The 24,357-nt window shown below is 43.0% G+C and overlaps 1 protein-coding gene across 2 annotated transcripts in view; it reads right to left on the bottom strand.

The window, feature by feature from the left end:
- Positions 1–22,714, bottom strand: part of crfb16 (cytokine receptor family member B16) — a 50,602-nt gene extending 27,888 nt beyond the window's left edge. The window contains exon 1 of one of the 2 annotated variants that reach the window (XM_048542861.2): positions 22,473–22,714. In XM_048542861.2, the coding sequence (XP_048398818.1) occupies positions 22,473–22,551 (79 nt within the window). In that variant the 5' untranslated portion in view covers positions 22,552–22,714. Of the gene's footprint in view, positions 1–22,309; positions 22,357–22,472 lie in introns of those variants that run through there. The other variant, XM_048542862.2, reaches the window with a different exon arrangement.
- Between the last annotated feature and the right edge of the window lie 1,643 nt (positions 22,715–24,357).

The following is a 24,357-nucleotide window of genomic DNA, read 5'->3' as shown; positions in this document are numbered from 1 at the left end:
GGGGCATGCATGAGGATTGTGGACCATAAGCAGCAGAACTGTACTCCAACACAATCTGTAACCTCATGGCCCAGCATATCCCCTGCTCTACTGCTACTGCCAAACGAGGTACAAATGCAGGTTCATTGAAGAGCATGCAATGATAAGCCAGGAGCTACAACAGGCATCCCTAACAATGAGGTGACAACCTGCTGAAGCATAGAACCACTTGCATGCCAAAAAAAGCAGAAGTAGCGTGCAATAGACAGGGCTAAGCCATCCCACTACAAATTAATCAGAGTTAAGCTCTGCAATCCTGCAACTCCTCATGGCTCAATAGCAGTTTCCAAAGCCATTATCTTTACCATTAAGAACAACAAAGGCAGCAGGTCCACAGGAACAGTAACAACTCCACACATTCCTCCAAGTCATACTGTCCTGCTTTGAAATTATATTACTGTTCCTTCACTGCCATTCAGTCAAAATCCTGCAACTCCTACTCCAGAAGGCATATGATATAATGCCACACAACAGACTTGTGAGGAAATTTACAGGTCATGATACAAGAGGGACAGTAGCAACTTGGGTACAAAATTATTCTGAGTGATAGGAAACCGAGAAAATGGTCAAAAGATTTTATTTTTAGAGGCTGGAAGAGGCTTGTGGTGGAGTTCCCCAGGAATTGTTATTGGGATCTTTGCTTTTCCTGATATATATTAATGATCTGGATCTTGTTGTGTAGGGGACATCATCTTGGAAGAAATGTAAAGTATGAGAAGGATAGTGGAAAACTCCAAAAGGACATTGAAAAGGTGGTGGAGTGGATGCATTGATTGCAGATGAGTTTCAATGCAGAGAAGTGTAAAATGATGCACTTTGGTCAGAAGAACATTGAAAGACTATATGTAATAGAGGTTACAATTCTAAAGGGGATACGTGATCAGAGGGGCCTGGATGTGCATGTGCACAGATCGTTGAAGGTGGAGAGATGACCTAGAATCATAGTCATGGCCATAAAGGATTACAACACAGAAAAATGCTATTCAACCCACTGAGTCTACACCAGTGAAAAACAACCAGCTAACTATTCTAATGTCATTTTCCAGCACTTGACCCATAGCCGTGTAGCCTAGGTACCGCACATGTACATGTAAATACTTATTTGTTACAAGGGGTTTTGCTTCTATCATCCTTACAGGGACTGAGTTCCAGATTCCCATCATGGTCTGGGTTAAACAAAATCCTCACAAAGCCTCTAAACATCCTACCTGTTATCATACATCTGTGCCCCCAGTTATTGATGCTCCAGCAAAGTGAAAACTTTCTTCCTGTCTGCTCGGTCTATAAATTTATACACCTCAATCGTGTTTCACGCTCTCCCCACTACCCCTGTCCCCCACCACCACCCCAGTCTCCTGTACTCCAAGGAAAGCAACCCCAGTCTGACCGATATCCAATCTCTCGTCGTAACTGAAACTCTCCAGTCCGGGCAATATCCTGATAAACCTTCTCAGCACCCTCTACAGGGTTATCACATCCTTCCTATAATGTGGATTTCAGAATGGCACACAATACTCTAGATCTGTGGCCTAACTTTTTATAAAGTTCCAGCACAACGCTGCCTCGGCTAACAATGGTAGTATACCATGTGCCGTCTTAAGAACTTTATCCACCTGTGCTTAAAGTCTTTCTGGTCTTTGGTGTTTCCCAGGTTCTCGTCATTCATCATGTATTCACGTGCCTTGACTTAATAAAGCGTACGGTGTTCTCTTCATTGTTAATGGGAGCAGAGAGTACAAGAGTATGCACAAGTCGCTTGTTAGAGATCAGATGGAGCGTTGTGTATAATTCTGAACACCACATTATAGGAAACATGTGAACGCATTGGAGAGAGTGCAAAAAAGTGATTTTCAAGAATGTTCCATGAGTGAGAAACTTCAGTGAAAAGAATAGACTAACAAACTTAGGCCTATCCTCCTTCGACAGAGGAATGTTTTGTGGAGAGCTGATAGGAGTTTTCAAGTTGTTGGTGTTGATGGGCAAATAACTTGAAGCAAGCAGTGTCTGTGACTGTGAAAGGGAACGAGGGAAGCCCCAGTAAGCTGGTGAGGTTCAATTTAATCTCACATCCCGCATTCATCAGGCCATCAACCTGTGGACAAGAGACATTGAAGTACATTTGTAGGGCATTTATAGAAATGCACAGAACTATAGAATATTGTAGTGGGTGGCTGAAGCTGTCCTAAGATAATAACAGTAATAATAGAAAAGAGAAACAGAGTGACTTTTCTAAAGCACGTTCAGGAGAATGTTGCATATCAGTTGCTCCCAGCTTATCAAGGTGGGAAGCTTCACTGGATCTGGTTCTAGACAGTGAGTTGGGTCAAGGGCTCAAGTGTTACAAATCCATTAAATCTGTTTTTTTTTCCTGACCCTGACTACACATGCACTCACCTTTGTAATCTTCCTATAGTGTGACAACTTACTGCCTTTTGGAAATCCATTGTTTTGAGATCTAGTACTCTCTACTAATTTTTTTTAAAAGCTTCTTTCAAGCTTGCTTCAGCATGAGTGAGTGCATACCATTTGGACATTAAATCTTCCCCTATTTTAGCTTTGCCAGTTTGTCAATTCTTTCCTCCCATTTTTTTCAAAGATTTTTGTTGAAGATCATCCTCTGGTGAAGTGTCTATTTTTTCATCCTCAATCTCAAAAACTGAGGTCAACTAGTTATTCAAGATTTCTGTCTTTTCTTTATCATTACCTCCAAGTTTATCTCATTCACTCTTTTAGTGACCCAATCCTTCCTTTGATTTTTGTTTTATCACTTTGTCATCGAACACTGTGTTATTTCCTTTCATCTTCCTTGATAATTTCATTTCTTTACTTTTTTGATTGTTTTCAACCCTCTTTCCTAAGTCCTCTGTATTCCTGTTAGATCTCCTTTTTGTTGCGACCTTTCATATGCCAAATAAAAACCAAAAGAACTGCAGAAGCTGTAAATCAGAAACAATATTACAGATTGTTGGAAAAACTTTGCAGATCTGGCAGCATCTGTGGAGACAAACCAGAGCTAACGTTTTGCATCAAGCGACTTCCTCTGAACGGTTCAGAGGAAACATTAGCTCAGATTTCTCTCCACAGTAGCTTCCAGACCTGCTGAGCTTTTCCAGCAACCTCAATTTTCATTTCCCTTTTGATATGCCTTTGTCTTTAGATTCAATGTTCCCATTAATCATTTATCCTCAGGGCTCAATTATTTGTTTATTTGATTCTACAATTCCTCCTTAATAATATAATGTTTCTTATGAACTCTATTAATGATCTCTTTTAAATATTTACCTGACTGTTTTTGAAGATTTTCTCATTTACTTTAAGTTCCTCTTAATTTGCTCTTTTCCAGCTGATCACCCAATAATGTCACTTCTGGCCCAAATCTTATAATTTCTGATGTTGTTATAGTTCCAAACTAAAATGCTTTCCAGTCTCACTTCTTGTGCCTGTTCTAACTCATTGACCCTCACAAGATCTAACAGTGCTTCATTTTTTGTTGAGTTATCATATATGAAGCAAGAGGAGTCCTGAATGCATTTTAAAGTTAATCCTTTAAATGATATATTCAGAAATATTTAGTTGCCACTCCTGTTTTCTCTGAAATCATGCATCAGCCATCTCCAGGATACTCAGATCCTCCCTACAAATTAGTGTCTCCAGTCATAGAGCACAGAAATAGACTCTTTGGTCCAACTCATCTACAATTGGCCCATACCCCTCTAAACACTTCCTACTCATACACCCATCTTGCAACACCATCTTTCATTGTGTTTTATTTGATGTGACCATCTTTATTACTCTTATTCTTTCCTATAGTCATCTTCACTGATACTGAAATCTGTTTTACTTACATTTCTCTGCCCCACTCCCATCAACCCCTCCCCCTCCCAAAATCTTAATTTCAGCTCCAATTATTCCTTCTGATGGGATGCTGATTCCAACGTGGAACAGACAGAGCTAGTCCCAGTGATACAGGTTCTCCTGGTCCCAGTACTGCAGCCCAATGTTCCACAAAGGTAGAACTCCCCTACCCACGTCAATCCTTTAGCTATGTGTTTATCAATTTAGCAATAACCCGTGATAGTCCCTTTAAAGAACCTCTTTATGAATCATTTCTGGATCAAATGGAGAGGATGGAGTCACAGGTAGACAGGGTAGTGAAGGTGGTGTTTGGTACACTTGCCTTTATTGGTCAGTGCATTGAATGTAGAAGTTCAGAGGTCATGCTGCAGCTGTTGCATGTACAGGACACTGGCCAGGCCACTTTTGGAATACTGCATTCAGTTCTGGTATCCCTGATATAGGAAAGGTTTCGTGAAAATAGAAAAGGTGCAGAATAGATTGGAGGATGTTGCGGGGATTGGAGGGTTTGAGCTATATGAACAGCCTAAATAAGCTGGGGCTATTTTCCCTGCAGCATAGGAGGCTGAGGGGTGACCTTATAGAGTTGTATAAAATCAAAACAGGCTTTGACAGGGTGAATAGCTACGGTATTTTTCCCAGCACAGGGGAATCCAACGCTAGAGGGCACAGGTTTAAGGTGAGAGTGGAAATATTTAAAAGGGACAACATTTTCATGCGCAGGGTGTTGTGTGTGTGGAATGAACTGCCAGAGGAAGAGGTGAAGGGTGACACAATTACAACATTTAATAGACCTCTGGATGGGTATGTGAATAGGAAGGATTGAGGGGGACATGGGCCTATTGCTGGCAAATGGGAGGAGTTTAAATTAGAATATCTGGCCAGCATGGACAAGTTGGACTGAACGGTCTTTCTCCATGCTGTACATCACTATGATTCTGTGTCTAATTGAAATCCCCCCCATCATCCCCGTTACCACTTTTCCCAGTAATGTTCAAGGAAGGCAAAGGAAAACAGACAAGTTGGAAAAGTGGGAATGATCCCAGACCATTCCATCCCGAGTAGATAGGTGTGCACACAGAAAAACTGGAGAATCCAGACAACAAAGTTGTGAGTTCCTCACAACACATAAGAAGGCATACTATAAGGCATGATTCAGAGATAGGAGGAACTGCAGATGCTGGAGAATCTGAGATAACGAGGCGTAGAGCTGAATGAACACAGCAGGCCAAGCAGCATCTTCAGAAATGGGCTGTACCCCATTTGTACTCCATTTCTGAAGAAGGGTCCAGACCCAAAATGCAGGACAAATTCGAAAGCAGAATACGGGGTTAACAGAAAGATTCTTGGCAGTGTGGAGGAGCAGAGGAATCTTGGGGTTCATGTCCACAGTTTCCTGAAAGCTGCCACCCAGGTGGATAGGGTTGTTATGAAAGTGCATGGTGTGTTAGCTTTCATTAATAAAGGGATTGAGTTCAGGAGCCGTGAAGTTATGCTCCAGCTATACAAAAGCCTGGTCCAGCCACATCTGGAGTATTGTGTCCAGTTCTGTCACTTCATTACAGGAAAGATGTGGAGGCATTGGAATAGGTGCAGAGAAGATTTACCAGGATGTAGCCTGGAATGGAGGAAAGGTTGACAGAGCTAGAGCTTTCCTTTTTAGAACAACGAAGGATGAGAGGTGACTTGATAGAGGTGTACAAAATGATCAGAGGTATAGATGAGTGGACAGCCAGAGACTTTTTCCTCAGGTGAGGTAGCTATTACAGGGAGCACAGTTTTAAAGTGAATGGAGGTAGATACAGGGGAGATATCACAGGTAGGTTCTTCACTCAGAGAGTGGTAGGGGCGTGAAATGCATTGCCGGAGAGGGTAGTGGAGTCGGCCTCATTGGGGCTTTTAAGTGGCTGTTAGGTAGGCATATGGATGATAGCATAAGGCAGGGGTGGAGGTTGGATAGACCTTAGGTATAGGGTAAAAGTTCAGTACAATATCGTGGGTCGAAGGGTCTGTACTGCGCTGCACTGTTCTATGTTCTATAATACAGAGATAGATGAATAAACAGAATAGGGAGTCCACATTACTTGAAAGGGGCAAGTCTAAATAGGGTACAGAAACAGAGAGATCTTGGAGTGTAAGTGAATCAATCACAAAAGGTTGCGTTGCAGATTAACAAGGCCATTTAAAACAAAAGCAAGCCAACTGCTAGGTTTTATCTTGTGGGATTGAATTGAAAAGAACTCAAGAATTAGAACAGGTGTAGTCCACCCACCTCCTTGAGACTGCTCTGCTAAGCAAACAAATCATGGCTGATCTGATTCCTCCATTTTCCTGCCAACTCCCATTGTCTTTGACCCCGCTGCTTATCAAGAACCCTTCTCCCACAGCCTTATTATTCAAAGACTCTGAACCCTCTACCTTTCCAAGAAGACAGACTCATGTTCCTCCATAAGAAAATAATTCTCATTTCTGCCTTAAATGGGTGACCATTTATTTTTAAACAGGGCCCATTAGCTCTAGATTGTCCCATAACAGGACGTTTTCACGATCCCTCAGGATCTAATGTACGTTTCTTTCAAATTGTCTGATGGACTGAGAGTAGCATGGATCTTGCAGCTTCTCCTGAGATTCAGGCTTATTTCTAGATTTACTTCTGGATTTCTTACCAATTATTACATTTCAGTAGTATTAGATTTTTTTTGTTTTGATTTAATTTTAGATCTTTTACACATGAATAAGAAATATTTGGATGGACCAAGCGCAGGCAAATGGGACTAGTTTAGTCTGAGAGTATGGTGCGTATGGACTGATTGGACCAAAAGGCCCGTTTCCGTGCATGATCCTATGATTCAATGACTCTACTCTCCTGAACTGCAATGGATACAAACCTAGCCTTGTCCAATTTTTCCTCATATGACAGCCTGTCCATTCCAGGTCTTAGTGTAGTAAACATTCTTTCAACAGTTTGCAATGCATTTGCTTTCAATAAGGAGACCAATGCTGTACACAGTACTTTTGATGTAGAATGACCAGTACCGTGTATAACTGAAGTTCCCCACTTTTGTATTTTATCATCCTCACAATAAGTTATAACATTCTATTAGTTTTCTGAATTACTTGCTCTCCCTGTACACTAACCTTTTGTAATTCATACATGAACACATCCAGACCCTCTGCAATTGTTTACTATTTGGAATAATATGCTTCTTCTTTTGTTCTTCCCCTCAAAATACAAAATTTCACATCTTCCCACACAATAATTCATTTTCAAGATCTTTGCCCACTCCCATGTCCTTCTCATAACTTATCGTTTCCTCTTTGCCTTTTCTTCATTAGCAAATGTGGCAACTTTGGTAACTTTGGCTTCTTCATCCAAGACATTGAGGTAAATTGCAAAATGTTGAGACCATAGGGCTGGTCCCTATGGCACAGCACTCATCATATTCTGCTAACCAGAAAATGAACCATTTGTGTTTACTTTCTGTTTCCTGTTAGCTAGCCAACATCCTCAGCCACTTCTATGTTACAATTCTCACTAAGTCACTGCCACTCTTGCCTCAATGCGCAGTGTAGCCCAGCATCTGATCATTGTTCAATATGGGACCATCACACACTGGAAGACTCCAAAATGCTGCAAACTGTTCACCTTTGTTCAGCAACAGAAAACAAACACTTGCCTCTTGGAACAGAAACAGACTGCCTATCGTTGAAGCACCAGCAATTTTACAGGCAGTGAATGGTCACTGTACCTAGGTCCCAATTTAATCCTTTCTGGCTCGTAGCACCCAATGCTGCTGTTCTCTATCATGCAGAGGGTGATGTTCCTTCTATTTAATGTCCTCATCCTTCTCCCCAGAAAATTGCTCTCACTCTTCCAGCCTATATCATATCCTCTCCTTACTAGACCCAGTTATGTTCAGCACATCATGCTAGGATTATGTAGCACATTCTGTCTAGACTGTGCTCGAAGACCCACCCCATCCCTCAGCCCTAAGATTGATCTAAGCTGCAAAACCTCACCTTCAGGTGTACTACTATCTGCTCCACCATGACTCTGATCGAAGAATGGGCCACTTTGTATCTGTTTCATTCATGGAATCACATAATGGAGTCATCAGAGGGTAGCTCTTATCACCCAGTAATAAAGAGGAGGCGATGGCTTAGTGGTATTACCCATGGACTTTTAATCCAAAGACCCAGATAATATCCCGGGACCCAGGTTCGAATCCCACCATGGTAGATGGTGGAATTTGAATTCAGTAAACATCTGGAAATAAGAGTCTAATGATAGTTGTGAATCCATTGTTGATTGTTGGAAAATCTCATCTGGTTTACTAATGCTCTTTAGGGAAGGAAATCTGCCATCCTTACCTGCTCTGACCTGCATGTGACTGCAGATCCACAGCAATGTGGTTGACTCTTAACTGCCCTCTGGGCAATTAGGATGGGCAATAAATGCTGTCTAGCCAGTGATGCCCTCATCCCGTGAATGAACAACAAAAAACAGCCTTATAAAGCTTCTGGCCTCGCAAACAAAGTAGGAAAATGAGAGATCTCAAGAATACAGACATCGTGGCAGCTCCCAGAGAACAAAGGCACAGACTTCTAGAGTTAGAATTAGAATTAGATTTTGTTGTCACATGTGCTCAAGCATTGGAATACAGGAGTACAGTGAGAAGTGTACACACAGTCGCCATTCTCCGGCACCATCTTAGTTACAAAAACCAGAAGTTTAAAAAAGACACAACAGCAGAAATAAAGGAAAGAGCCAAAAAGAAAGAAAAATGTCCACATCTTAAAGTCCCATCTCAATAAAGCTGTGTGGAACACTCAGGTTCTGATGCAGGCACCTAGCCTAACCAAGGCCCGGAGTCTTTTGCTGCAGCCTCTAATCGCAGGATGGAACTTTGCCACTGCGGTCACTGGCGTCCCCTATAGTCAGAAGGAGTCACAAACTTGCTGCTGCTGAGGGCTGCCACCACCTCCGGTCACCGGGAGGATGCCGTAATTCCACAAACGAACCGCTCTCACTGCTGCGCCGATGCCAATGACCCTGAGGTAAAAGGCTTTAATGAAAAAGAAACACCAAAAAAAAAGCAAAAATAAAAATATCTAAGATGGTCACAGATGAATTGTACGTTAGGGGAGGTGATGGCTTAGTGGTATTATCACGAGACAATTAAACCAGAAACTCAGTTAATATTCCACCATAGCAGATAGGGATGGCCAATAAATGCTGACCTAGGTTAGAGACAGCCACATTCGTCAGTGAATTTAATACAAAGACATGGACAGAATGGATACCTTTTCCCTTGATGACCTCAACTTCATATGATATGTTGCCCTCAAGGTGATGTGTGTCCAGTTTACAGCATCCTGCATTTTGGGGAAGCCAGCTCTGGCTGGGCTGCAGCACTGACCTCGTTGTGGGGAATCGAGGGTGAAGCAGTCTGATCTGGCACAAATAGCGTCAGGAGCAGCCTTAATATATTTGTGGGGGGACATTTGAGACAGGATTCCAGTGGTTCTTGGCAGGAAACCGTTGCATAAAAAGGTGGGAGATTGAAATTGCTGCATGAGTGCTAAAACCTTATGCTCCCACCCCACCTCACCCAAGAAAAACATCATTGCATATAAGAGAATATTGGTGAATTCTTACAGTTAAAAGTGGGAGAGAATCAGTTCTGTGCACTGTGAGATCTTGCAGTAACTTTGTGCCGTGTGACCCCAGGTGCCATTTTTCAGGTTACCTGTAATTATTATTTCTGCATTACAGAGACGGCTGACTTTGATTTTCTATGACCAATGACGAGGTCAAGATTGCTTGTGACCAGCGTGTACACCCACACAGTAAGGCATTGTGCAATTCACAGGCAGAACACTATCATCACAGATCGCCCAACTCTACTGTGCACATGCATGATGAATGGTATTCCCCCCTGAGTGACTCCTGTCATTCACAAGTGGAACATACATATTGGGACAAAAGGTGAAACTACTCCATTCATCATCACAACCACGTTCTAGTCGGAGTTCATACTTACAGGTCAAGTGAATGTAGCAAGAATCACTGGTCACGTTTGGCGCAAAGAGTAATAGGCTCAACCTGACGATCAGGAACCTCGCCCTTCACTTTCATATCCCTTTCTTCCTGGCACTTCTTGGACACCAGCATCCACCACATGGTCCCACTTGCCCCCTGGAGTTATGACTGCAACTCCCTCCTTACCCACAAGCCCACAGTTTAACCCTGCTCACTATCACGGCGAAACACAATCCGGCTCTCAGTCATGATGCATGCCAATAAGATCCATCCTCCCTCCCCATCCCCTTCCAACAGGAATCTCTTCCTCCTTAAATGTCGAATTTCCCTTCCACCATCTTTGTCCCTTCTGCATCCCAGCTCACTGCCTCCAATCCCCCACACTGAACTCCTCCACTTCCCTACCTCAGCCATGTGCCCTGATAACTCCCATTGATTTTCATTCCGCTCATCCCCAGACTGGTCATGACCCACCCCCTGAGTGACTAAGACAGACACCCAACAGTCTGTTTTTCTTAATTTACAACTCCTAAATGTTCCTGCTTCTCGGCAACTTATTTGAATGTTCTCTTTGGCACTAATGGCATGGTCAGTTAACTGACTTGGAGCCATGGATCTTGTACACATTTATGTTCCTGAAAGGTTCATTTTCCAGAATTTTAGTTTCTTGTATACATTTCACTGTCAACAATCTCCATCATATTCATAGTGCTATCGCCGATAATAATAACGTTCCCATCAACAGATATTTTAAAAAATATTGCTTCCCAATTTGATAATTGATTTGACTAATTACTGTCCTTCAAAGCTCTGCAAAGAGCACTGTCCAATGTACTCCACTGTCACTTCCTCATCCCAGCTTCCTTCACATTTTTTCTTTCCTGAGGCCATTAATTCCGCTAGTATGCAGAATTTCAAAGTACCTTCTCTAAATGAGCTTCTCAAATAGGAGCCTATGAAATGAATGTTTTTGGCCCCTTTGATCTTTCAACCACTATGTTATAATAATGTAACAGCGTTAATGACCGAGCGGAGGGCTGAAACACAATATCAAGCATCCAATCCAATTTTGATCCTTTGATAGTTCATGTCCAAAGTCTCATATGGAGACAAACTCAATAGCAAATAAGGACACCAGTAAGGAAGTAGAGAGGAGAACAAACAGAAAAGAAGAGATTGTAGAACTAATCATAGGGTAGTCGATGGATTGGAATGGAGTTGGCCGTAGGCCACTCTGTCCTTACTCTAGGACTCAGTTTGTCGATGTTTCTATAACATTGACTGGTTGGCTGTCCTTATTTGGACAAGTAATCTGGACACTGTCATAGACAGCTAGTTCCAGTTCCTTACTGACCCAATATACATCGCTACAATCTAATACAGCGTGTTCTCCATCAGTCTCCAGCCAAGAGTATTCTCTTTAGGTCATGATTATATCATCAGTTTCATCTCTAAGTTAAATCTTTGCTGCACAATAAGCAAAATGGATTGCAATGGGGTGGGACAGAACAAAAAGAGGATGGAGAGAGTGGGAAGGAACTAAAACGAAAATGAAATCAGCAAAAGAAAGCAAGCGGAAAGGGAAGACTTAAAATTTGTATTTGGCCTTTCACAACCTCAGGGTATCTGAGAGCTTTCTGCAGATCATGAATTATTACTGCACAGTAGTCAAAAAAAAGGGGAAAAACGTGGCCATCAACAGAAAGAAAGGAAAGAGAGGGGAAGTGGAAGTGATGAATGAAACTTGATAATATGGAGAGCAAAATGCAGATGTGAAACTGGAGGACAGAAATGGCAAGTAGCCAAATGTGGGTGACGGGGATAAGGGATGGGTGGATAGAGGATAAAGTAAAGCATAGCAAACATAGAAGTTAGCTTATAAAGAACACTACAACACTTACTATGGAAGACTAAGGAATGCCTTCACTCCCCTGTTGATATGGAAGCAAACCAGCCAGATCGGGAAATGTGTGTTCCCAGGCTATATCACCTTTGCACTTGCCTGCACCAACGCTGTATAAAGTGGACCTTCTGCTTCACCCAGTGGAATCCCATTGAGAACCCCTTTTCCAGAGGAAAATAGGGAAGAATTTCTGAACCATGGGGCTAGGAGATGGGAATGATATGTTGGGGTGTTGGGGGGAGTTGGGGCAGGGGCGTTGATGTGGGACTGGGGAAATAGTGGGGACTTGTTTCAGTCAAATCCTGCCTTCAGGGATACTGCCAACAGTGGGATTCGATATAGAGAAGACACTTCCCTCCAAAGCATTGAAAAGGGAGGCACTGTCCTTGTATCAACCTGACAGAAGTGCATCAGGAGCTGGAGGCTAAACAACGCAGAATGAGGTCGCGCCCCTTTGGTCAGATGCAGTTAACCAGCAAGGGCCTGTTTACAGGTCTGCCGAGAGAGGTGGCCACATTACCTCAGAATTCTAACATTGCTGTGGTCTCACAGCTGCTGGCTGGTTAGACTGGAGGGACATTCGTCAAGTGTAATAAGGTGGGCCAAACAGGAGTGAGTGTCGGCTCAGGACCCTCATTGTCAGGTTCCAGTAAACAGTGAATCATCAGGTATCAATTCCCAATAGTTCAAAGCAACATGCAGGTTCTCAGTGGCAAACCACTCTTGAATTCACTACAATCTCCCTCCCAGATAGATATTAGAATTCAGGTCCTACACATAAGCCAAGCGTTGATTACTGGGCTTTTAGCTAATGTCCTTCAAATGACAGGTTCTGGTCTGCCTATCCTGGCGTTGCACTTTTACTGACAAATGCTTCCTTCACCAGAGTTTGAACCCAAAGTCCTGTTGGATTAATGCCAACATGTAAGTGAATCTGATCAGGAAATCTTACCCAAACAAAGAAATTCACGGATAAAGAGGTTAGTTAAATTAGCAGAAAGGATAGGTTCACAGAGAACTTGAATATAAGGAACTCTTCTTTGCACAAAAAGTGATTAATATATATGAGGTGTTGGTCTACTGTGAGGTATTGCTACACTATTAGTCCAGACGCCCAGGTAATGATCCAGGGACCTAGGTTCAAATGCCATTATAAAGTCAATAAAAATCTGGATTAAGAGTCTAATGATGACCATGAAATGATTGTTCGGAAAGAAGACATCTGGGTGACTGATGCCCTTTAGTTCCAAATTCACAGCAAAGTGATTGACTTCTAACAGCCCTCAAACAACCTGGGCAAATAAAAATGGGCAATAAATGCTGGTCCAGCCGAGACACCCACACCCATGAATAAATAAAAATAATTAGAGTAGCAAGAAGATTAGTGGCAAAATGTTTCAAATCTTGAGCAATATTTGTTTGATGCAATGGGGAAAATGTTAAAATCTTTCCAGAGGGATAAACTGAAATGGGCGAATGGCCGCTCCCAGATCTGTGACCTCTGACCTCTAGATGAAGAAGGATAACAGGACTGAGAGAACACATCCAGCTCCAACTCACACACCATCCTTACTTGGAAATTGATGGCCTTTCCACTTGATTGACATGACAGCAAAGAACTTGGAACTCCCTACCTCACCAATCACAGTTCAGTGGTTTAAAGAAGGCAGCTCACCACCACCTTTTCAAGAGAAAATAGGGATCTCAACAGACTTGGAGCAGTGACATCCTGCAAATGAATGTTAAAGACTGTTGCTCTCACGCCATGCATATGGTAGGGTGGCAGCAACAAGCTGGTAAACATCACAGATAAAACAAGACCTTCCAACCACCTTGTGAGCTGATGGTGTTGCTGTTGGTTCGTGGCACGCCCATCTCATGTCACTTGCATTAAGTAAATGTGATAGTTGTCAAATTCTTCCTGGCAATTAGTGAAATTGAGTGGCATTTAACAACTAGTTACAGAGCATTCTCCAGAATCATGACGTCAGGTAAGGTATGAGATAGCTTTTCATCTTTAAGGGTGAAAAGCATTGGTGATCTACATTATTATTACCTTCATCCCATTCAGTTTGTCTTCAGAAGGCAATTATTGTGTGTTAACCTTTTCCAAATACAGAAATAAGGACTCATTTATTGACTGACTTTAAGAAAGTCTCCAAAGCCCTTTACAGCCAAATACTTTTGAAGCACACTGACTGTAGAATGTACAACAGCCAATTGGTATGCATTACCCATAAACAGCAATGTGATAATGACCACATATTCTATGTTTTGGTTTTGGAATGGTGATTGATGGATAAATATTGACCTGGGTGCTAGGGGGAACTTCCACCTCCTCCTCTTTAAAACTGTTACCATGGAATCATATGGGTGCACCTGAGAGTGCACTGTTTAATATCTTAGCCAAAAGGTCTCATTATTGACAGTGCAACACAGCTAGATTCAGACTTCCTGAGTCAGACTGGAACCCATAACCTTCTGATACAGAGGTAAAAAGCATTATCCTCTGGACCATATCTAAGACCAGAATGTACAAGAGCAATCCATCTTCCCCATCTTAAAATAGTTCCTTTCACACAAGGCCCTAGTACCAACAAGAAACTTCAGTGAGGCTGTTGTTGTCCACCATTCACCTATTACAGTTGGATATTAGAGTGGGTGAGAGTGGTAGCAGACAGAAAGAAAGAGACAAGAAGCAAGCCTGAATAAGAAAATCTAGGCAGTTTTGTTTCGTGCTTCCTATCTTTACATGCAACCTCATTGCTTTGCACAATCTGTAAAGCAAAGAAGCTATTCAAACAGTTCCTCAAACGAATTTCCCTTTATTTCAACATATATTCAAGCTTTATTTTTCAAGCTAATCAGGGCAAGACATGGGAAGAGGAATAGTATTCCTGCCCATGCCAATGACACACAGCCAGTCAGCCGCAAAGTCTCAACCCTACCTCTGGACCAGTGATGGTGCTTAGATGCAACTTCTCAGCAATACCCAAGACCTGTGTTACTGTCACATCTTCTCTCTCAGAGAGTCAGCTCCAAATGATTTCTTACCAACTGCAACAATTACATGGTAATGAATACCATAGCACAGTTGACATATTTACAGAGGAGCCAGGATACTCTGTGCTTGCACTCGTAAGATGGTGATCCTAATCACTCAACCATCATCCCAGTCCGTGTTGGGCTGCATGGGGCCTGCGTCGAACTACAAATAAAATTCAATACAAAAAGCAAAATACAGTAGATGCTATAAATCTATTAGCAGCAATTTCCTCTCGGAGCATATTCAAATGACACTGAAATAGACTATCAACTCATTGCAGCTGAGGCAATCTTGCTATGTGCAGTAACTACAATTCAAAGGCAGTGAATCAGCCAGAAAGCACCAGCCTGTGGCTGTGACAGGTGCTATACATATGCCAGCTCTTTGTGTTGTGAACATCTTTAATTTCTGAAACCCCTCAAAATCCTTTTCAAAATGCATTTTGCATCGCTAGGATTTTACTTGCCACCCCATATATCTCTCTCATTGGCTTGTTGCACATATTTGCTGACACCTATTTGTAAGGAAAATCTCAGCAGGTCTGGCAGATCTAAGGAGAGAAATCAGCGTTAACGTTTCAGGTCCGGTGACCCTTCCTCAGAACTGAAAATATCTAGGAAAAAGTTGTTTTTTATGCAGAAGATAAAGTAGGGAGAGGGGGAGGGGGTAATTGATAGGTGGAGTTTGGCCCAAAGTGAGAACAGTTGGACAGTCAAAGGAATGAAAAACATTCAGCCTGCGGGAATGAATAGCTACCAATGGGGCCTATTATTGGCTAACACTGGAGTGCATGTAATAGCAGACCATGTGATAACAAGGCCTGCTGTGTGGGTGGTGGGGTAAAGACATGAAAGAAGGTACCTAAAACCCCAAAGTTGTTGAATTCGATATTGAGTACAGTAGGCTGTCGAGTTCCCAACGGAAAATGAGATGTTGTCTTCCAGCTTAGCAGAGCTTAGCCTGAGACAGATGTTTGGCCATGGAACACAGTGGTGTGTTGAAGTGACAGGCAACATGAAATTCAGGGTCTTTTTGGTGGACAGGATATACATGTTCTTCAAAGCAGTTACCTCGTCTATGCTTTGTTTCCCCAGTGTCGAGAAAACCACACTGTCAGTTGCAAATGCAGTAGGTTAGATTGAGTGAAGTTCAGATAAAGTGCTGCTTCATCTGGAAGGTATGGATACCAAGGAGAGAGGAAGTAAATGGGCAGGTGTTACACCTTCAACAGATACAGGGGAAGGAGGAGTGGACCAGGGTATCCCAGAGGAAATGGTCCTTGCAGAAGGATGACAAGGGAGGAAAGGGAAATATGTGTCTGGTGGTGGCATCCTGCTGGACATGGCAGAAATGGCAATTAATGATACTCTGGATGTGTATGTTCGCGAGATGGTAAGTGAGGACAAGAGGGATCCCATCACTGTTGTGGGAGGGAAGAAACAGGGTGAGGGCTGAAGTATAGAAGATGGGTCTGACTTGGTTGAGGGAATCCTTGGTTGAGGAAGAAGGTGGACATTTCCAACACCCCCTTGTTGAAGTTGGCATCATCAGAACAGATGCAACTGAGACGGAGGAACTGGGAGAATGGTACGGAGTCTCGACTGGAAGCAGTGTGTGAGGATGCATAGTCGAGGTAACAGGGGTCGGTGGGTTTAAAGTGGATATTGGTGGCCAGCCTATCCCCAGAAATGGAAACAGATGTCTAGGAACAAAAAGGAGGAGTCAAAGATGGACCAGATGAATGAGAGATTGGGCTGGAAATTGTAAGTGGAATTGATAAACTTTTCCAATTCCAGACAAGAGAGGGAAGGAGCATCAATGATATTGTCAATTTATTGAAGATAGAGTTGCAAGTAGGGGCTTGAATAGAATTAGTACAGGGAATATTCTACATATACCACAATGAGATGGACATAACTAGGGCCGATGCTCATATTCATGGCCACCCCTCTGATGTGAAGAAAGTGAGAGGAGTTAAACGAAAATTGTTCAGGGTGAGGATGAGCTTGGCCTTACAGAGTAGACTGGTGGCGGATAGGGGTGGTTCAGGCCATTTTTCCAGGAAGAAACAGAGTCATCAAACCATCCTGATGGGGGGGGTGAATGTGTAAAGGGTTGACATCCATGATAAAGAGGGGGTAGCTAGAGCCCACAAATGGGAAATTCTAAATGGCATCAAGGTACACAAGATGCAACAACTCAGAGATACCCATGGGCCTCCAGAACTTTCATCCCCTCCCCTTCCCTCTGACTCCATCCCCTCTCCCAACCCCACCTCCTGTCATGTATTTACTATCCCTCTAACCTTCTACTCTCTGATGTTGAACATTCTGCACTCAGCAAAGGTCTCTGTTTTATCCCTTTGCATCCCCACCTTATGAATTTAGGGCTTGACATGACATTGAAGTCTTTTTCTATCACCTTCTCCATCTGTTTCACCCGTTTCTCTGCACAAAAGTCCTCTCCCTGTCCAACAGACCCCTTCTCCCACCTCCAACACCTGAACCCCTCCCTTGGGCCATTTACCTGCGCTCAACCTGTTCATCGAGAACTGTCAAGATGTCAACATGTTGCCTTAACTTCTCCACCCTGCTCATCCATCCCAGCCTATCTTCCTGTGAACTGACAGCCATCCATGCTCTCCAATCCAAGCCTGGCTCTGTAATTAAGCCTCTCAACAAATGCGGCACGGTTTTCATCTGGCAGACTGACCTCTACGTCACAGAGGCTGAGTGTCAGCTCTCAGATATCTCCTCCAATTCCCTCAGGACCATGACCTCACCATGGAACATCAGGACATTGGGTGCACTATGGTCACCAACCTCATTTCATCTGGTGATATTCCCCCAACTGCCTCCGAGCTCTTTGTCTCCTAAACCCACACAACTCAGTTCTACCTATTTCCCCAAAATCCACAAACTGGACTGCCAAAGCAGACAAACTGTTTCTGTCTACTTCTGCCCTACAGAAGTCAGCTCTTCCAACCTCGACTCAATGTTTTCTCCCTTTGTTCAGTCTCTTCCCATTTATATCCAAATTTCTCTGACACTTTACATCAGTTTTAGAATTTCTAGTTTGTGGGCTCCAGCTGCCTTCTTTTTCGCATGGATGTGCAATCCCTTTACACGTCCATTAACCATAAGGACTGTCTCAGGAGTTTCTGCTTCTTCCTGAACCATCCCTATCAACCACCACCACCACCCTCTGTCACGCCAAGCTCATCCTCACCCTAAACAACTTCTTTAAACTCCTCTCACTTTCTTGAGGTCAAAGATGTGGCCATGGGTACCTGCCTGGGCCCCAGTTATGCCTGTCTCTTCATGCGGATATGTGGAACATTTTCTGTTCTAATCCTATTCTGGCCACCACCCACAACATTTTCTCCGATGTATCAATAATACCTTCGATGCTGCTTCCCGTTGGAAACGTTTATCAATTTCACTTCAAACTTCTACCTCACTTTCATTTTCACCTGGTCCATCTCTGATTCTTTCCTTTCCTCCTCCACATCTGTGTCCATTTCTGGGGTCAGGCTGGCAATCAGTATCCATTACAAATCCACTGACTCCAACAGCTACCTGGACTATACATCATCACACCCTGCTCCCTGCAAAGACCCCATTCCATTCTCCCAGTTCCTCTGTCTCCATCACATCTGTTCTGATGATGCCAGCTTTGATAAGAGAGCGTCCAAAATATCCACTTTCTTCCTCACCAAGGACTCCCCAACACCATAGCTGAAAGGCCCCTCAGCCAAGTCCAATCCATCTCCCATACTTTAGCCCTCACCCCATTTCTTCCCTCCCACAACAGCTATAGGATCTCCGTTGTCCGCACCTATCATCCCACCAGCATCCACATCCAGACAATCATTAACTGCTAATTCTGCCACCTCCAGTGGGACGCCACCATCAGACACATATTCCCCTCCTCTCCCTTATCAGCTTTCCGCAAGGACTGTTCCTTCTGGGACACCCTGATCCATTCCTCCTTTACTCCCAGCACCATCCCAGAGCCCCATAGCTGCTTTCCCTATAACTGCAGAAGTTATAACACCTGCCTATTCACTTCCTCCCTGCTAAGTATCCAGATGAAGCAGTACTTTACCTGCGCTTCACTGAATCTAGTCTACTGCACTCACTGCTCACAATGTGGTCTCCTCTACATTGGGGAAATGAAGTGTAGACTGGGTGACCACTTTGCTGAGCACCTACGTTCTGTCCACCAAAAAGACCCTGAGCTTCCAGTTGCCTGCCACTTCAACACCCACCCTGTTCCTTGGCCAATACTTCTGTATCAGGCTTGCTGCAGTGGTCCAGCTAAGCTCAGCACAACCTGGAAGAACACACCTCATTTTCCACTTGGGAACTCTTTAGCCTTCTGTACTCAATATCAAATTCCATAATTTTATGACTGGAGGTACCTTATCCCATATCTTTACCCAATTCCTTCACACAACAGGCCTTGTTATCACATGGTCTGCTACTACACACACCCTAGTCTCCATTAGTGTTAGTAGCTATTCATTGCCCAGGGCTGATCGTTTTTCATTCCTTTGACAGTCCAACTGTTCATCTCTCTGTGGACTCTGCCTCCACCTATCATTTACTCCTTACCCCTCCTCCTACCTTATCTTCTGCAAAAAAAAACCTTCTCCTAGCTACCGTCAGTTCTGATAAAGAGTCATTGGATCTGAAATGTTAACTCAACTTTCCCTTTATAGATGCTGCCAGACCTGCTGAGTATTCTGACAATTTCTGTTTTACCTCTGATTTACAGCATCCGCAGTTCTTTTGGTTTTTACGTAATTATAAGGTGAGGGATATACCTTACTCTAAACTTGTTGATCTCCCAGGGTTAATACTGTCAACGTTCAGACACGTGAGCTCATTGCACAATGTTTAGCTCACAATACATCTTCAGGGCATGTCATTGTTTATTTGGTACACAAGCACAGGAACATGTTTCTGTAACTTTTATCAACTGACAAATGCATTCCAAATTCATAGGTATGTGTATGTTGTTGTCTATCGGTACATTATCTTATAATTATATATTGCAAACAACAAATACACACAGTGCTGCTAGCTCAGGGTATCTGAATGCGACATATTCATACACTCGCATGAACCAGCTGATTAGTATCTTTCCTCATATTTGTCTTTACAGCATGTGCTCCATTCGTATCTGTTTGTACCAGAAAGCTCCACATAAACAGAAGCAGAAAATGCCACCTACCAAACTATGGCCCTTGACATCTTGCAAGGAAAAAGCTATAGAGATTTTGGGAGTACATGGATTGAGGTCAGGACTTTCCCCAACTTATTTCTGATCAACATGAACGAGTTGGACAGAAGGGTCTGTTTCCATGCTGTACAGCTCTATGACTCTCTGACTTATTGTAATAATTTTTAATTTTTGTTCTTCTCTTGGTTCATTCAGTGTATATTTTTGGTCATCTTGCGAATGAAGGATAATATTTGTCACAGAGGGAGTGCAATGAAGCTTCAGCAGATTGATGCCTGGGATGGTGGGTTGTCCCTTCAGGAGGGATTGAGAGACTGTCTGCATTCTCTAGAGTTTGGCAGAATGAGAGGTCATCCCATTGGAGCGTACAAAATTTTTACAGAGTTTGCTGGCTGGATACAGAAAGGGTGGCCAAGGCTGGTGGGTCTAGAACCAGGAGACAATGGCTCAGGTTAAAAAGTAGGCCATTAAACCCGAACGAGGAGGAATTTCTCTTCTCAGGGTGTGGAGAGTCTTTGGAATTCTGTATCCTCGGGGCCTGTGGAAGCTCAGGCATTGAGTACGCTCTAAACAGAGAGCAATGCAATTTCTAGACATTAAAAAGATCAAGAGAAATGGGGGATAGTGTGGAAAGGTGCTGATTTCGTACCTCAGTGCCATGGTCTAACTGAATGATGGAGCGTGTCCAAAGGGCAGAATAGGATCCTCCTGCTCCTGTTCTTATGCACCATTGTCTCACACAAATTTTACCACCTGGAAGCTCTATTTTAAGCAGAACTGTACTGTGATCACTGTGCTATCTCTGTAGGAGCCTCGGGAGAGGCATGACTACTGCTCAAGTATAATCACAAGAAGCTGCCTAGCCCCATTAGAAAGAGCAACACAAATACAATGCACAGGAAATGAGGGAGAGGAGAGGTTCTGGTTTGATGCCAGGCATGTTGAGGATCATATACTCAGTTTCAGGGGAGAACAGGAGTGGAACCAAATGAAGATGCAGGCTACAGGACAGACAACCCATTTGAATGTTGCACCAGTTGCTAAGCCCAAGGATTCTGAACACATACATCCACTAACATATGAATATACAAATTGGAAGAAGATGTAGGCCATTCAGCCCCTTAAGCATACTCCATCATCCATTAAGAACGTGGCTGATCTGCTCACTTTCAAATGCATTGTATTTACACCTACATCTTTGCAGTGATGCGTGACCGAAGTGAGCTGGGATAATATCACGGGGGAACATAGTCACAGCACTCCCCTTGCCCCTTCCCCCAGACTGTAAAATCAAACATGAGCAATAACATTAATTTCTATAATACCTTTAACATTGTGAAACATCCCAAACAGGTTCACAGTTCAGCTATCAAAAGAAAATTTGACACTGACGTAAGACTTTGGCCAAAGAGGTAGGGGTTGAAGAAATGATGAAGGAAGAGAGAGAAAGAGAGCCAAAGACTTTACAAAGAAAATTCCGCATTTAGGTGCGTAGGCAGCCAAAGGCACCAGCAATTATAAATCAGGAATGTGCCAGGGTTGCCATTTTCAGGGGTGGTGGTAAACCCACAGAAGATCTGCCCTTGACATGATCCCGTGGCCTTATTTTGAAAGTCAGGGTCATTTTCCCTGGTGGCTGGGACAGGTTGTAGCCCTCAATCAGCACGGTAAAACTAGATTATGTGTTAGTTATCACATAACCATGTGTTAATCCAGGCTGTGTGGAAATTGGCTGCTACGATTGATGTACTACAACAATGGACAACTGGAAAAAAAATACTTAATTCGCTTTAAAGCGCTTAGGACATCTTGAAATAATGAAAGGCACTATAAAATAAAGGCTTTTTTTAAAAAAAACTGTATTTGACCAATTCTCCTGGTTAACTGGATGAGGCAGATCTGATGATTCTGTGCACAGTACACAGTCTCCATTGTAAGATCTTGGGCCTCCACAGAAATAATGACAGAACCCCGAAGGTAAGAATACCTTTCTCACGTTATAGAGAAAGCAATCTTGCATTGTGAGAAGGTTCATTTACACCCTCTGTTGCAAGAATATTATTCATTTTAACCTCAGGCACGAGGAATTTCAGGAAAATCAGAAAAGCTTTCCTGAGAAGGGGCGCTTTGGAATAATTGTTTGAAAATTGCTTCCAATTTCTGGAGAGCTACTTACGCTTTACCTCGGCGACCTGCTTCACAGAAGGAAGTTTTTAAGTGCATCGCGCTAAGTTTGAAATTCTCTGAACTAAAGTTCCCTGCAAAGCCCGAAAGTGACCCTGAGCGCTGCCTATCAGAATCCAGAAGGTAATTCAATCCCTCACACCACATACACTTACCTCTGCCAGACGCTGAGGCGATAAAGATTGATGTGAACACGACATGTCCCATGGCATTCAGAAACTGCCTTAAAACCATTCTGAACTGAGTTCTTCCCTTTTGCCACGCATTTTCTTTGATCTTTGTCGGCTACTCTCTCTCTCTCTGTCGCTGTTTGCCGTCGTTCTCTTTGCTTTGGAAACCTACCACTCCGTTATGCATTCCTGTTGTCCCAGTTTCGAGGACTTCTGCTTATCAAGCCTTATCCTGTCATTTCACGTCCTCCTGCTCGGTACAGTCAGGCTTTATTGCGTAAAAGGAATGCAACTGGGAGGATGTTGTGCCAATATCTTGAGGGAAGGAAAGCAAAATGTCATCACTAATTCTCCATAAATTGATTTAACATTGCTCACAGTAACTGCTGCAAGTCACCCTCTGTGGTTGCTCATTAGAAATAAATGAAAACTTGCATTTATGTAGTGCTGTTTACAATCTCAGGATATCTCAGAGTGCCTTACGGCCAATTAAGTACCCTTTTGAAGTGCCAACTCAGTTGTAAAAAGTAACTAATCTTTACAGTACTACTCGTGGGTCTATAGGAACAAGAATGAATTCTCTAGTACCAGTGTGCTTACCTACTTGATTTCCAGCGGTTTCATTTTCTCCCCTCGCAACCATCATTTCATTACCAACTTGCTCCTGCAATCTGCTTGTGCCCTCGAGATATAGCCCCTTCCAATCCCAACAAAACCTCTCAACCGCCACTACACTTCATGTACTCTGTTTCCTCACTGGCTCCCTTGGTGCCTCAGGTTTTCCTGCTTGGGAAGTAGACACTGGCCAGTCAGTTGGGGGTGTGGTACTGTCAAATAGAAAAACCAGCAGAAAAGATTTAAAAGCCATCCTGCAGTCAAAACAATGACAATTCAGGAAACATATAATTCCAGCTTCTTCTCCCTAACGTCAAAAGCCCCTGTTCTGATCATACAGCCTTATACTATAGACCAACAAGCAGTGTTCAAAAAATGTTTCAGAAATACTGGGAACTGCAGATGCTGGAGAATCTGAGATAACAAGGTGTAGAGCTGGATGAACACAGCAGGTCAAGCAGCATTAGAGGAGCAGGAAGGCTGATGTTTCGAAGGGTCCAGGCCCGAAACATCAGCCTTCCTGCTCCTCTGATGTTGCTTGGCCTGCTGTGTTCATCCAGCTCTACACCTTGTTATCTCAGTGTTGCAAAAATGTTTATCTTCTGGAACTGTTCCTCTCTTCATCTGTTTCCTGAGTCTTTATAATGCGAAAGATTCTGGAACTGCAAAAATAAGTACAAAGCAATATCATAGAACATAGAACAATACAGCGCAGAACAGGCCCTTCAGCCCTCGATGTTGCGCCGACCTGTGAACTAATCTAAGCCCCTCCCCCTACACTATCAATCATGAGATAATCCAGTGAGTTAAATTCTAAATAAAAACCAAAAGAACTGTGGATGTTGTACATCAGGAACAAAAACAAAGTTGCTGGAAAAGCTCAGCAGGTCTGAGGAAGGGTCGGCAAACCCGAAACGTTAACTCTCTTTTCTCCTTCGCAGAAGATGCCAGACCTGCTGAGCTTTTCCAGCAACTTTGTTTTTGTTTCTGAGTAGATCATCCAGGCCTGGGGTATGCAAGTGGTGTGTGGGATCCTTACTTGGTGAATGATATAAATAAACCTGAAGTGATGTAAGTAGTAAGTAATTAAGAAGGCAAATGGAATTTTGGCTTTTGTTACTAAGGGGTTGGAGTTTAAAAGTACAGAAGTCTTGTTACACCTGTACAGTTTTGACACAGTTCAAAGAGATTCATTATATTGATCCCTAGGTTGAAAGAGTTGACTTATCAAGAAGAGCTAAATGGATTAGGCCTT

The sequence above is a fragment of the Stegostoma tigrinum genome, chromosome 14 (assembly GCF_030684315.1).
Source record: "Stegostoma tigrinum isolate sSteTig4 chromosome 14, sSteTig4.hap1, whole genome shotgun sequence".
In the NCBI taxonomy this organism is placed as follows: Eukaryota; Metazoa; Chordata; class Chondrichthyes; order Orectolobiformes; family Stegostomatidae; genus Stegostoma; species Stegostoma tigrinum.
This window is presented reverse-complemented; position numbering and strand designations above follow the sequence as displayed.